General features: G+C 38.8%; 1 protein-coding gene across 1 annotated transcript in view; it reads right to left on the reverse strand.

Annotated features, from left to right (window-relative positions):
- adam19b (ADAM metallopeptidase domain 19b) overlaps positions 1-15,973 on the reverse strand; it is a 35,961-nt gene that overhangs the window by 12,528 nt on the left and 7,460 nt on the right. Inside the window, exons 4-5 of the mRNA XM_053506511.1 lie at positions 4,088-4,166; positions 1,138-1,214 (exon numbers count right to left, since the gene is read on the reverse strand). Coding sequence (XP_053362486.1) covers positions 1,138-1,214; positions 4,088-4,166 — 156 coding nt within the window. The remainder of the gene's footprint in view (positions 1-1,137; positions 1,215-4,087; positions 4,167-15,973) is intronic.

The raw sequence follows: 15,973 nt of genomic DNA on the forward strand, positions 1-15,973 counted from the left end.
TTTCAAAAATAAAAGATTCTTGAGACCTAGTCATCATTTCTTGGTATCAGAATGTGACTAGCAGGGTGAAGCCTTCTTCTTTTTCTTTGCAAGTTTCACCACTTCACAGATGTTTTAACAATCTTAAATTACTAATAATCAAACAATGTTCTAATACACTTTAATTCATATCGTCAGGTCATCTTAAACAACACTTTGTCTCCTTAATAAGTCCTAAGCTGTTCCAAAGTGCTTCCAGACAATCTGTGTTGTTTTATTCATGGCTAATGTGAGCTACAAACATAACTAGCTTCTAACACGAGGCTGAATAACAAATCCATTTCTAACCTCTAAACAAGGGCAAGGGTGGAAGAAAGGATTGTACACCACACATAGCGCACTAGCGTTCCATTTTGCACCATTTGGATTTCAACCCAAGAAGATACCTGACATTCTGAAGTTGAATAAGTGGAAATAGAAAGGAAAACTTCAAAACTTCGACAAATAAACAATAAAGCGATATTTAGCACAACAGCACTCACTTCCATGTGATATTGCTTAATTATATCACTCATGATCTAATGTATGTTGCATACCATCCATCCAATGACAATCATTCACCAAGTGACATTGTGAAACATTTGATGCTGTAACTCTTCATGTATCTGTAACACAATGCTACTACGCTGGCTTGCTGGTTTAGCTAGATGTTCTTTGCGAGCCTGTGAGCCAGAACCCACCATCTACCTGGAATTTATTTATATATTTATTTTTTTACAATTAGCATGGTCATCTTTGTGTCATTGTGGCTAGCGTGGCTAACCCAGCTAGCCACAATGCTATATATAAATATATATATGTGTGTGTGTGTGTGTGTGTGTGTGTGTGTGTGTGGGATATATCTAGGTGGATTCCATGCTATTCTTAAAATGAGCAATGATTCATTTCCTTGTACATGTGATACAAGAACAAGTATGTGTGATAAATTTAACACCTGAAAACTGCATTGTTTAGTAATCAGTCATCATGGGTTGTTACTTACTATGACTTATTCTGTAGCGGTAAAACTAATAAGAAATGCATGGTGTTTCAGGATGGAAGAAATTTTAGTGTGGAATAAGTGTCGTGCAAGGACGGGACAGTTGCGTTTGTTCTTACCTGAGTCCAGAACAGGTGCTGAGAACAACACTGGAGTCCTCGGCTCCTCTCACTGTGCCATGGTAATAACAGTGATCCTGCAACCAAACACACAGCAGTGTCAGTTCAGCCTCTGAGTTAACTGTTTAGACTCTGTGGACCTGCTGCAGGGCTCAGACTAACATTCCTCACATTCATGACTATAAACCGGCCCTATTAGTTTCACTACAGCTGCTGTAGTGGACGGCAAACTCATAAACTTCTGAAATATCATTTACTCATCTTTCTCTAGCGTTCCCCCACCTCTCTCTAGCATTCACCCACCTCTGAATAGCGTTCTCCCATCTCTGACTAGCGTTCACCCCCCACTGACTAGCGTTCTCCCACCACTGACTAGCGTTCTCCCATCTCTGACTAGCGTTCTCCCACCACTGACTAGCGTTCTCCCACCACTGACTAGCGTTCTCCCATCTCTGACTAGCGTTCTCCCACCACTGACTAGCGTTCTCCCACCACTGACTAGCGTTCTCCCATCTCTGAATAGCGTTCACTCCCCACTGACTAGCGTTCTCCCATCTCTGACTAGCGTTCTCCCACCACTGACTAGCGTTCTCCCACCACTGACTAGCGTTCTCCCACCACTGACTAGCGTTCTCCCATCTCTGAATAGCGTTCACTCCCCACTGACTAGCGTTCTTCCCCCGTTGACTAGCATTTAGACTTCTGTCTAGCGTTCCTCTGACTAGCATTCTCTTATCTCCAACTAGCATTAACACAGCTTACAATTTGCTAAAGTTTTTTCCTAGAGTGGTCTCTCAACAGCACGAGGTATCCATATAGTTTTTCCAGATCAAACTGTAGTGTATTCTATATTGCGCTGCTTAGTCAGCATTTACGGTACTTTACGGGATTTACGGCTGTTTGCACGAATCTAACTAAATATATCTAATAAAGACCTCAAGCACAATTTTTGAAAAAAACAAATCTGTATTGTGAATATTATAGTACTAATCAGGTAGTGATGTAATTTATAGTTTTTATAACATTAAACTTTTTTCTCATTAAACTGCACGATGGATTTTTTAGTTCATTGATGTTAAAAAAATTCCATACTTTCTTTCACAGTTTTATACTCTTAATGGTGATTAATAAACTTGGACTCGACCTGTTTATTTCTCACATGCTGTTGTTTAACAATGAATTTCAGCTTTAATTCACATTATTTTAAGTAATAGTCCTAATTTTTTTATGTCATGGTCCAATCACATAATTCATAGTTTATTTCATAGTTTTTTTCCCGTCTCTTTTATTTATTCCACTACATTCCTGTATATGATATAAGTTGCATGACTGAATATCAGGACTTTAAGGGGTTAAAATGTTCTGCATGATTTAAAATATGATGCTTGCTTTATTATTAGTTTGATCTGAAGGTGGCTCTTACTCATGTTCTTTAAATAATGACTGATTTGTCTTTTGTGTCTCATCTTTAGGAAATGCCCAATTTAGTTAATAACACAAGAACACTTCTTCCTTTTTTTGTTTCCAGGAAGGAACTGATAATTTGGCATTAAGGCATCAGGATGTGGCTAACATGACATATATTTCTTCTTCTTCTATCTGACTTCTTTCAAAATTTAGTTTTCCATTTTTTTTTTTATACTATGACACCAAAAAGTGTTTTTTAAGTGATTGTGCATTTTCGGAAAATGAAAAAATCAGCCTTAATATCTCAATAGCACTCAGAATGTAGATAGAATCGTATGATTTCAAGGGAACAATATGTCATAGTTAGTTGGATGTCACTGGTAATAGCACTGATTGTTGCACCAATGTAATGGTTATTAATCCAGCATGATTCATCCATTACTCTTGATCAGTGAATGCAAACAAAAGATTCAAAGAATGATTGCAAATTTTGCATTATATGGAAGATTTGATCTTCATTTTCAACCAATATCCTGAATAGTTTTTTGCTGGTGCTGTTGTTGTTGGGGGTCTGGGGGATTTTCTCCGATTTTCATCCTAATTTAGTCGTATCCAATTCCTCCCTATCACTAGGGGGCTCCCACATTAGACTACTACTCGCACTCAGTCGGGCCCGCATCTTTTCGAACTGCCTGCTCACGCACCGTTGGGAGTAACGTAACACACTCGGAGGACAGCGCTATCCGCTCCTTCCTCTTGCGTGAGCTCACAGATGCCTCTGATTGGCTGTAGAGCCGTGATTAATGTGAAAGCACTAAGTACCTCTCATCCCTCTGAGAGAGCTCGGCCAATCAGCTCTCTCTAGACCTCCGGCTGCAAGAGGTTACAGCATTGGGTATCGATGCTGTAACCTCTCACATCGAACTCGCAATCTCCAGGTAATAGGGTGAGCACTTTACCACTACGCCACTCGGAGGCAGTTTACTTCTTTCACTGGAATATTTCCCTGCTAATAATGGTGCAGTGGGATTTACACTGCATAAAAAAGCTGGAAGTGAAATTGAATTTCTTGTGAATGTGATATTGTGATGAAAATGGCTGGTGAAACACAAAAAAAATTCTGGCCCTTTTGTTCATAGGAGTTACTATTCAAACCTGAGCGCTATTACGTACTTACATCAGTGGTCTGGGAGGACCCCATGTCCTGCACATTTTAGTGCTTACCCTGCTTTACCACACACGTCTATTCAGAAATGGCTCTTAATTAGGTAATTGGTCAAGGTAATTGGTAACTAGTGATTGGTAGCTAATTGGTAAGTTGTTCTCCATGACCACGGCTGGGAACCACTGACTATTAGACACCATTAAACAACATATTAAACATTGTCATCCTGTAACGTCAGCATGGCAGATACCTGCCAACTCAACCTGAGCACCAACCAACAAATTAACATCACAACAATTATCTTAAGAACATCATTAATAATTCAATATAAACATATTTAACGTAATTTAGAAAGTCATTCTCCTCTGATAAACTCACCGTACTGGATGGCTTGGAGAAATAGCGTGAACCATTTGGACCGTACCATATCTCTTGATAGTTGGTGGCCAAGAGCTCTCTGGAACAAAAAAATACAAAAACAGAAAACTGGATGAACCCTATGATTTAAAAAAAAAAAAAAAAAAAAAGACTAATAACTTAAGTCTTAGTATTCCTAATATGACTTTACTTTAGGATATGAATATTACATCTACTTCTTTAATCTGAATCCTGGATGAACTAATTAATGCTTATCAAACATTCATAACTACAAAATAGACGTGTCTATTAAGTAGATACGATTTTAACTTTTACGATTTAACTTTAATATTTGTCTTCAAACTGTAGACAAATATTAAAGTAAAGATAATATCAAAAGATAGTTGCACTGGGCGGCAAACCAACACTATTGCAAAACCCTTTCTTAACACATCTACAAATGACGTTGTATTTTAGTTTTCCTGGTCTACGCTAAAACAACTGTTCTGCAGTAAGTAAATCATAACATCTAATCTAGGCAGGATGTTAAAACCTCAAAATGCTGAAATATCTTGCTTGCTTACATATTCTCTGTCAAGACAGAAAACACACATGATGAAAAATTACAGGGAAAACCACCACAAAGCAAGTCAGGAAGGTGTTGTGCAAATGCAAGGCTTTGGAACAGCTGCAATGTGTCCTAGCATAGATTCTACATTCAGTCTCTGAATCTGTATTAGAGGGATGAACGATGTTGTCTAAAATATCTGCCATCAGTAGGTGTTATGATGATGGTAGTTGAGTGGGTAACTAACACATCACTACGAAATTTCCTTAAGATGACCCCTTATGTCCTGTGCGTGGGAGCAGAGACATAATAGAAGAGACCAATTCTGTCAAAATAGAAATTTTCAATCATAGCATAAAGGTGATCTGTTGGAAGTTCTTTATATGCAAGCAAAATGATGGTTTTTCTTTATATGTACAGCCAATTTTCACAAAGTCTGCTCCTTTCGTGTTTTTCGATCTTTTTGTCAGATGTTACTATGGCAAACAGGATATAATTACAAGAATTTCATAAATGTCAAAGGCCTTTATAGATAATTATATAAAATTTATGCCAAGAGTCAATATTTTACCCTTCTTTTTCAAGACATTCTTTGTGCATTTCGCTCTGTCATGGTGTCAATCAACTTCTGGGCCACATCCTGACTGATGCCAGAATTTGCATAATCAGTGCTTGGAATTTGTCAGATTTTGTGGGTTTTTGTTTGTCCACCGGGCTCCTGAGGATGGACCAATTAGAATTGGAACCAACTTCCAATTGGAAGTTCTCAATAGGATTAAGGTCTGGGGAGTTTTCTGGCCATGAAGCCAAAATTGCAATGTTTTGTTCCCCGAGCCACTTAGTTGACACTTTTGCCTTTTGGCAAGGTGCTCCATCATGCTGAAAAAGGCATTTGTCATCAGCAAACCATTCTTGGATGGTTGGGAGAAGTTACAAATGCTTTATGGATGCTTTACTGTTGGCATGACACAGGACTGATGGCAGCACTCAGCCTCATACATTTCATGAAGAAACCCATCAAAGAAACCCCTTTTCTGCAGGAAAAACATCAGAGACAGACTGATATTCCACAGAAAAGTACAGAGATTGGAAAGCTAAGGGGTGGGGAAGTCATTTTCTCTGATGAATCCCTTTTATGATTGTTTGAGGCATCCGGAAAAAAAGCTTGTCCAGAGAAGAAAAAGTGAGCGCCATTTAAATGTCAATAAAAGCCTTGGACACTAACAAAATTCTTGTTATTATACTTCAGTATGACGTAGTAATATATAACAAAAAAAATCTAAAAACACTGATGCACGAGATTTGGTTAAAAAATTAGTATTTGTGTCATTCTTAAAACTTTTGGCCATGGCTGTAATACGTTTAATAGTAATATCAAAAATTATATTTCCCTGAATGTTTTCCTAGTATTATACTGTTCTACAAACGAAGAACCGCTTTTCCACAGCTGATCAAACAGACAGGAGTTCTCACTGTGGTACAGGGTGTCAGGAATAACTACTGACCTTCGTCCTTACCAAAATAACTGCTTGGGATTTCAATTGCTGGGGTGAGGCTGGAGGAATGCACCGTGTTAACCTATACCCTACAGAGAACATGCATGGACTACAACCATAACCTGGATCTAAAAAGACATTATATTAGTAAAAAGACCCTGATCAGCCATAATATTATGACCACCTGCCTAATATTGAATAGTTACCCCATTCTGCCACCAAAAAAACATGAACCTGTGATCTGACACCGTACTATGGGAACCAGAGTGCAGCTCCTATGGGATGTTCCTGGTCTGCAGTAGTCGGGAGCTGAAAGTGATCCAAGGTAGGAAAACTGGTGACCCGCTGACATGGTCATGGGTGGCCAAGAGATACTGACGTACATGTCAACTGAAGGCTGGCCTGTGAAGTCTGATCCAATAGAAAAGCTACTGTAGCTTAATTTGAGGAAAAAGTGAATGCTGATTCCAATAAAAAGGTTTAAGAACACAGTGCATTACTGTTTTGGTGGAAAATATTAAGTGGGTGGTTATAATTTTATGGCTGATTACTGTATATGGGAATTTAGCTTTTCTGTGCCTTAAGTTTATACTCTTTATTCTGCCATGCACAAAGACTAACATTAAGACGATTATTAATCAGCGGCTTCATTCCCCCAACCTAGGACTATTAGTAAATCATCGATCCTTTCCTCCCCACTTTAACCCTAGACAGATGCTCTATGTGCTCCATCTTTCACTGTGTCACTCCACTTCCACCTCCCACAGACAAACCCTGGATCTGTCAATGGATGGTGACTGTTCAGTGTTAGACCTGTCAGGAGGATGACTATCTCTCTGTGTTTATACTGGAAACTCCAACAATGTGCTGGAAACACTCCAATTCCCCTGGGCTGCGACCTCATGACCACCTCACAGGAACCACCCACAATGTGGCACCGCCTGCACAGCCCCATGGCATAATATTGACTCAAGCCATTTCTCTCTGAAGTAAAAAGCATCAAACATGATCTTGCGAGGCCTTTGTTGGCATAGGACTTTGGTTGCCAACTCCCTGAAATGGAAATAAGGGATGGGAGATAAGATAGAAGCAGTGTGGGTAATTGGTGTGTGTACTATTTGTGGGTGTACGCACAGCTCAAACTGTCGTGTCTACATGTAAAGAAGAATGATATTTATTTAGACGAGCAAAAAATTTTGAGCAATACATGCATATGTTTCATACTTATAGTACTTCCTGTTTATGAGTCCATTGTCATCCTGCCTAAAGACAGGATTGAAGTTTCCATCAATGGCATCAACCTTCTAAGCTTAAAGAAATTCAGTTCAGCTAGTTTTAAGAATCCGCTACGGCAAACAACTTTACAGTGAACTAACTTTAGCAACCACCTCATGATGAATTGTAAATTCTGACAGGGCATCAGGTTCAGGGATACTCTGGGTCGATGATACTTTGTGTAGGCAAGCAATTGCAGCAACTGGCAACCTAGACCTTAGAATTGCAGCTGTTACTCGGGGCTTGATGATGCCAGACAATACTGAAATGGTCTGGATGAATTAGCTTTGACTTTATCTTGCACTGCTCTCATTTGTTACCAATTAAGCCAAAGAACCAAGGTTTAGCTGGACAGATATACAGTACAACCTGGAATACAGTTGCGTCAAATGTATTAAATCCATTACAATTGTGAAATACCATTTCCACATAGACATAGTGATTCTTTGTTTACATCATAATTTGAGTGCAAGAGCAACACATGGCTATGTCAGCCAGTCGGTGATGTCAGCATGTCCTGTTTTACAGTGGCATTTGCAAATCAGGTCAATGGCTCAAAGGTCCAGAAAGTGACACCCAATAAAACAAAGATAACATTTTTTGGGGATGATCCCTCAGAAAACAAATCTCACTGTAAAAAATGGGCTCTAATACCAATAACCCTTAAATTCTTATTTTCATGATTTCAGCATGGATCTGTCCACAGAAAGGAAGGAAATTGGTGCTACTCTTCATCCTGTCACTGAGGTCAGGTCTGGTCATCAAAGCTATGTGGCCAGTTCAGAGCCATGCATGGGCGTACTCTTTGCTAAAGGGCATGAACATGGTTTGAGGTCAATAGACTACAACATGTACTGCTCTAAACTGAACCCCCACAGAGGCATGCTTAGAACAACGGCCTATTTCATATTAAAATCGCCATTACATAGTGAGCTTAAAAATGAAGAAGCAATAACGCTGCCTCTTCGCTATTAGCGTAAAGACCCAAGCCTGGTGCTATACTGAGCTATTTTACACTGAGAAGTGTACACCACTGTTAACTGACACAGCAGTCTGTTGTGATCATCAGTCTGAGTCATCACTGCATGGTCATTTGAATAACTGTCAAATTGGACATGCTGGTCAATTCTCATTACCTCGTTCTGATGAGGCTGAGTCTTAGTGAACCCTGTGTTTGTTTTTTGAACCTTGAGAATTTCCCACACTGAGATGGTTTTGATTGGTAGGCCCTTGTAACTTTGTACAATATTTCTAATATTTTGTAGGACCACCTTTTGCTTTGAGCATCGTTTCCTGATTCAATACGCTTATGCAAAGTAACAATATTCATTATAGAGTCCCATTCATTGTTTCTCTGAGATCTTGTACTAATAGTGGGACAGTTGGACTCCTGCAGTGTATAGTGTTCTCCAGGACTTCTTCTCTCAACAAGGTTAAGGTTTGGACACTGTGTCTGTACTGTGTCTTGTACAGTGGATACTAGGCATGATTAAGTCATGTGCCTGACGCACCTATTAATCTGGTACAGAGTAAATCTGCCCTCAGCAGACCAACTTACCTTTTCAGAATACTCCATTCTTTATGCTCTGTACTCTATTCTATTTTTCCCTGAGAGATGGTGATTTAACAATATACTTCCAGGTTTTATTAATAATAATAATAATAATAATAATAATACACTTTATAACTAGCTGACTGTTACTGAACATCTGGAAAGTATATATCAGCAGCAAGACCCTTTTAACAAAAGTTAGTTAGCTGATATCGAATTACGACTCCCTATAATATTTTTCCTGATTCATCATTTAGCTGCCAGACATGAAGTCATGTGAAAATATTCTCTCCTAAAAGATGGTAACCACAAAAGAAGAACCATGTGGCTGAAGCACAGGACATAATGAGACTTTTTCTCTGGGTGGAGGATATGCCTCACATTAGATCTGAGGATTTGCTTTATGTGTCTGTTTTGTATATCTATATGTATTGTATGTCTTAAGATAAGATAAGTCAGTGGTGTATCATAACTAGCTTGTAATCTCTTTATGCCTGAAGATATTGTTGTGTCAGTTCCCTGCTGCGCTGATGCACATTTCATTCTGGTTTTTGCATTACATCTGTTCTGTACTTTAGTCATACGTGCCACTCATACCCATCCATAACCAATTTTTCCCCATCCCTGCTAAACCTTGAAACTAAGATCTAACAGTTTATAGTCACTAACAAAGAGAGTGGGTTTGTCTCAGTGGCTTACCAACTGTGTAGTAAGCTGGCTACTACTGAGCTGGCCTTTTTAAGTGGTACCCTGGCAGAGATTCCATGCAACCACTACTCTCTCCCTCCTGAGGAACACCATAAAACACGTTGTTAAAAATAGACCACTGTATTATGGGAGGCTGTGTAAGCTTAAAATGTATTTACAGTTGCTGATGGCAGCAGATTAGGAAGCTTTGCAAACTCTATGCTCTGCCATATACCAATTTAGCAGCTGGATGATGTAGTATCTGAAAAGAAAAACTACCTATTAGTACCCTGGTTGGCTTACATTTGCCCTGAGTATGTTGATATGAGGTCAGTAGAGACAGGGAGGGGCTGAACCAAGATCAGCACTTTTACCCTCCTTTGAGTCCAGATCCCCAAAATGGTACTATCCCAAATGACAACATTCACTCAGTTATCGTGGTTCTTGTAAAGCCGTATCATTATCATGTGATGACATGTGGCTTTTCTCCAGTTGCTTTTTTTATTCGGTGAGGTTGAAGAGCAGGTTTAGATTTAGGTATAATTTAACTAAATGTATAATATTAACAAATAACGCTTTACTTTATCTATATCATTAATTATAGAAACCTAAATTGTATAATCTTAAGGAGGTTCATTTATTGGCAAATTCATTTATCAATCTTGTTTCTTTTTTCCCCCACGTTATTGTTTTTGTTTTCATTTTCCAGAGAGACTGCTGAGGTGGCCATGAATTATTAATCATAATAATTAAAAAAAATAATAATAATAACTTGCACACTCTATTATTTCGTTCGATCTCCTTTAGCTTTGATTACTGCATGTAATGTTCATGAGTGGAAAAGATTCCTCATGCTTCCAGAACCACTGTGACACAATTTAAGTTCTGGTATATATCTGTGCAACATATATCTGTGTCCCACTTCTGACAATAACCTTTATATACTTATACTTTCATTATGGACCACTGCACAAATCACTTTAATAATAAGACACTTTAAGAAGTCAGTCACTTTATGCATATTTGCACACCTCAGCCATTTTTTTAATTACTTATGGACAAATTTTCTTCTTTCATATTTCTATATTATATATATTTTGTTCTTATTTGTACAGTTTATTTTTATTCTTATTTTATTTTAGGTAGCACAGTATATTTTTACTTTTACTAGTTAATTTCATTTTTCTGCAATATTTATTTTACTGCAATATGTCTTTATTTTTACTTGTACAGTATATTAACTTTATTTTCTACCGTATTACCTTTTATTTATATTTATTCTTATGTTTAACTTTTTATTTTAAGATCACTGGTAGTCGAAAAAGCATTTCACTGCATATCGTACTGTGTATGACTGTGTACGTGACAAATAAAATTTGAATTTGAATTTGAAAACTCCATATACGTGATAACCTGGTCATTCAGTACATTCAGGTCATCAGCTGACTTCATTTTATTCTCACGTAACTTTGTTGAGCCCAGACCTGACCAATTGAAATAACCCCAGATACAGTGGTGTGAAAAACTATTTGCCCCCTTCCTAATTTCTTATTCTTTTGCATGTTTGTGACACTTAAATGTTTCTGCTCATCAAAAACCATTAACTATTAGTCAAAGATAACATAATTAAACACAAAATGCAGTTTTTAAATGAAGGTTTACATTATTAAGGGAGAAAAAAAACTCCAAATCTACATGGCCCTGTGTGAAAAAGTGATTGCCCCCCTTGTTAAAAAATAACTTAACTGTGGTTTATCACACCTGAGTTCAATTTCTGTAGTCACCCCCAGGCCTGATTACTGCCTCACCTGTTTCAATCAAGAAATCACTTAAATAGGAGCTACCTGACACAGAGAAGTAGACCAAAAGCACCTCAAAAGCTAGACATCATGCCAAGATCCAAAGAAATTTAGGAACAAATGAGAACAAAAGTAATTGAGATCTATCAGTCTGGTAAAGGTTATAAAGCCATTTCTAAAGCTTTGGGACTCCAGCGAACCACAGTGAGAGCCATTATCCACAAATGGCAAAAACATGGAACAGTGGTGAACCTTCCCAGGAGTGGCCGGCCGACCAAAATTACCCCAAGAGCGCAGAGACAACTCATCCGAGAGGCCACAAAAGACCCCAGGACAACATCTAAAGAACTGCGGGCCTCACTTGCCTCAATTAAGGTCAGTGTTCACAACTCCACCATAAGAAAGAGACTGGGCAAAAACGGCCTGCATGGCAGATTTCCAGGCGCAAACCACTTTTAAGCAGAAAGGACATTAAGGCTCGTCTCAATTTTGCTAAAAAACATCTCAATGATTGCCAAGACTTTTGGGAAAATACCTTGTGGACCGACGAGACAAAAGTTGAACTTTTTGGAAGGTGCGTGTCCCGTTACATCTGGCGTAAAAGTAACACAGCATTTCAGAGAAGAACATCATACCAACAGTAAAATATGGTGGTGGTAGTGTGATGGTCTGGGGTTGTTTTGCTGCTTCAGGACCTGGAAGGCTTGCTGTGATAGATGGAACCATGAATTCTACTGTCTACCAAAAAATCCTGAAGGAGAATGTCTGGCCATCTGTTCGTCAACTCAAGCTGAAGCGATCTTGGGTGCTGCAGCAGGACAATGACCCAAAACACACCAGCAAATCCACCTCTGAATGGCTGAAGAAAAACAAAATAAAGACTTTGGAGTGGCCTAGTCAAAGTCCTGACCTGAATCCTATTGAGATGTTGTGGCATGACCTTAAAAAGGCGGTTCATGCTAGAAAACCCTCAAATAAAGCTGAATTACAACAATTCTGCAAAGATGAGTGGGCCAAAATTCCTCCAGAGCGCTGTAAAAGACTCGTTGCAAGTTATCGCAAACGCTTGATTGCAGTTACTGCTGCTAAGGGTGGCCCAATCAGTTATTAGGTTCAGGGGGCAATTACTTTTTCACACAGGGCCATGTAGGTTTGGATTTTTTTCTCCCTAAATAATAAAAACCATCATTTAAAAACTGCATTTTGTGTTTACTTGTGTTACCTTTGACTAATAGTTAAATGTGTTTGATGATCAGAAACATTTTGTGTGACAAACATGCAAAAGAATAAGAAATCAGGAAGGGGGCAAATAGTTTTTCACACCACTGTATATGCACTGCCTCCTGATTCTTGTTTAGGGGCACTATGCATGATGGGTACATCTCACCCTGACGACCCCGCATCACTTTGACATTGGGTCGCTCTGGTCCCATCAGACCACATGACCTGTTGCCATTGCTCCAAAGCCCAATCTTTATGCTTAACAGCAAGTTGAAGCATTGTTTTCTGATTAGAATGACTAACAATTGGTCACACCCACAGTCTATTCCCGATCCTGAGAGTTCTTGTTGCAGTGTGCATGTGAAAAAGCTGTATTTCTACTGTAATTCTTTTACAATGCAACTCTACAAAATGTTTCAGTTCTCTATATTCAGGATGTGTTGACCAGTTCTTGACACAATTCCAATGATTTTAAGTCTCATTTGCTATTTGCAGGCCAATAATTTGACTCTTCTATAAAATATAGAAGTTTCTCACGTATCTATTAAGGATGGAGATTATTTCCAGTATTACACTTTTACTTCAATGGAAGAAGCATAATGACATGCTTGTCAAAAAAAGCAACAGGTCTGTGAAACTATATAGTGTATATTCATAGTATTATGATTATTATTTATATACACAATGCTATTTTTTGTTTTGCTTTATGCAAAATCCTTATGAATAACATAAAACCAGTCTGACCGCCCCAAAGATGAATTGGTTTAGTCTTGATTCTGAGTTTAAAGTGTTCCTATGTTCCAGTGTCTAAGATTGGAATTAGTCAAGGATGTTGTATGGTTCACAAAGAGAGAAGGTTTGGGTAAATTAGTGTTTGGGCAGAGCAGTACCACTGTTTTTGGATGCCAAGTCATTATGCTTCCTCCTGTCTTTCTGCATCCTTTGAAAATTGAAGTAAAGGTGTAATACTGGAAATAATCGTCATCCCTTTATAGATATTATAAAAGAGCAAAATTAGACTAGAAAGTTTACTTCTTCTCTTCTGTACTCTGATGAATTGGCGCATTAATACTGTATGTCACCCCAATAATCTGCTAAATGAATTGAGCTGATTCTGCATTTCAAGCAGGTCCAAGCAGTGAGAACAGGGCCAAATGTGCAGAAGGATTTAGTGCCATATGTTCGAGATATAGGCGTCGGGAAACGGCTGTAACAAAGAGCTCAGTTCATCATTTTGAAAGGATGTCAGTTGGCAACCTTCTCCCAGTGCTGAATGACATCACCCCAAACAGTGGAGGAGTGAGAGAAGGAGGGGGGTGTATAAGAGAAAGATTAGAAATGAATGATGATTTAAAAACATGGATGTGGAGTGTAAAAGAAAGGAAGAGGAGGAAAGAGGGGTGACAAAGTGAAAAAGATAAGGAAACCGTAAAAGCAAAGCTGGTTTAGAGAGTGTCAAAGGCTAAGGAGTAGAAAAGAAGTTGAGGTCAGGACAATGGAGAGATGATGGTGTTGAGGGCACTGCCGGAGCGCGAGACACCACCGATGATTAAGTGTGTGTGGGGTCACCACAAGAAGTTATGTAAACTTATCTCCAAGCCCACCAGGAAGAGGAAAAAAAAAAATATATATATATATATATATATATATATATATATATATATTCTGGCTTTAACAGGGCCAGGACACTTTATTATAGTTTCTTAAACATTCAAACATTTACAAAAGCAAGGAATCCAAAACCCCTAGTGAGGCCACATGAGACACACTTTTTTCCCTTTTGAAGTCTGCAGAGTGATGGAGGAACAGACAGAGCCGAGGTAGAGAGACAGGTCAGATTGTGATAGACTGCCTACATGTGGGTGTGGAAGACAACAAAGACAGAGGAGAAGGATTACCAGCCTCACAGAAACCCCGCTTAAGTGTCTCTGCAAGCCTCCAGTCTCTAACAGCAATGAAGTGACTATTTACAATGGCTAGTTCCAACAGACGTGACCGGAAATAACCTCAGAACAAGCCGAGCCTGCTCCTGAATTGATGTCTAGGGTATATCCAAATCTATACCAGACACTCAGCAAATGTTTTCAGCATAAAATTCACTTGTACGACTCCAGACAACTCCTATTAAATACCAACGAACTCTTTTAAAAACATTCTTCTATTTGACAGATATTTACATTTAAGCATTGTAGCAGACACCCTTACCCAGAGAGACTTACATTTTCACCTCATTTTACATCTGAGCAGTTGAGGGTCATGGGCCTTGCTCAAGGGCCCAACAGGGACAACTTGGTGGTCGTGGGATTCAAACCTGAGACCTTCCAAATCGTAGTACAATGACTTAAGCACTGAGCTACCCCTGACCCGTATCAGAGCTGAACCGATACCTGGATAAGATAACAGTCAATCCATTCATTTGGATGCTTTTCTAGATGCTGTGCAATCACAGTTTAGCTTCCATAACATTATAATTGCAAAAATGTCAACTACAACAAATCATTGGTTAAAATGCTCCTTATGCATTGGCTAAAATAAAGAAGAAAAATGGCTCTTTCTCTTCTATTCCCAAGATTTACTGTATCAGTTTTTTTGTGAGGTTTGAGAGATAGATTTGACCTGGGAATTATGCAGAAACATGATAACCCTGGTTGATGGCTCGTTTTTGCACATTAAGACAAAGGAAGTGGGAAAACATATCCGCGGTACATGCTGTACCGTTAGCAAATGTCAACTCTATAAGCATCTCGACTTAATTTAGTTTAAAATGTTAAAGCTATGTAAGATTTTCTGACAATGTGCAAACTTTCCCATGCCTCTATGGCCATAAAACATTGTGCTTCCTCATTCATAGGCAGTGTTGGTGTAACTTGTTACAAAGTAACGCGTTAGAGTACTTGGATTACTTTTGTGATGTAACGAATAATCTAACCGCCATTTAAGTACTCAGTTATTTAGTTACATTTTCAAAAATGTAATCCGTTATTCAGACAATTTATGTAGTCTGTGAGCCAGACAGCAGTCATTCCCAATCTGTCTGTGTGTGTGTGTGTGTGTGTGTGTGTGTGAAAGTCGTCTTACAAGCCTCGCCCCCGATAACCCGCCCCCCCTTTGTAATTCCTGCTGTTATACCCCTGTCTCACCTATGCGCTTTGACTATGCGAGGACCGACGCGCGGAAAGATGGAAACCTAAACACAGCGCTAAAACTGAATCATGAACTGTACTTACGACCATTGGTGAAACGGCGTAGGAGAGATAGGGGTATTAGTAATTAACAGATTATGGGCCAAACTTTACTGAGTGATGATGG

This window comes from Clarias gariepinus, chromosome 10, assembly GCF_024256425.1.
Source record: "Clarias gariepinus isolate MV-2021 ecotype Netherlands chromosome 10, CGAR_prim_01v2, whole genome shotgun sequence".
Taxonomy (NCBI): domain Eukaryota; kingdom Metazoa; phylum Chordata; class Actinopteri; order Siluriformes; family Clariidae; genus Clarias; species Clarias gariepinus.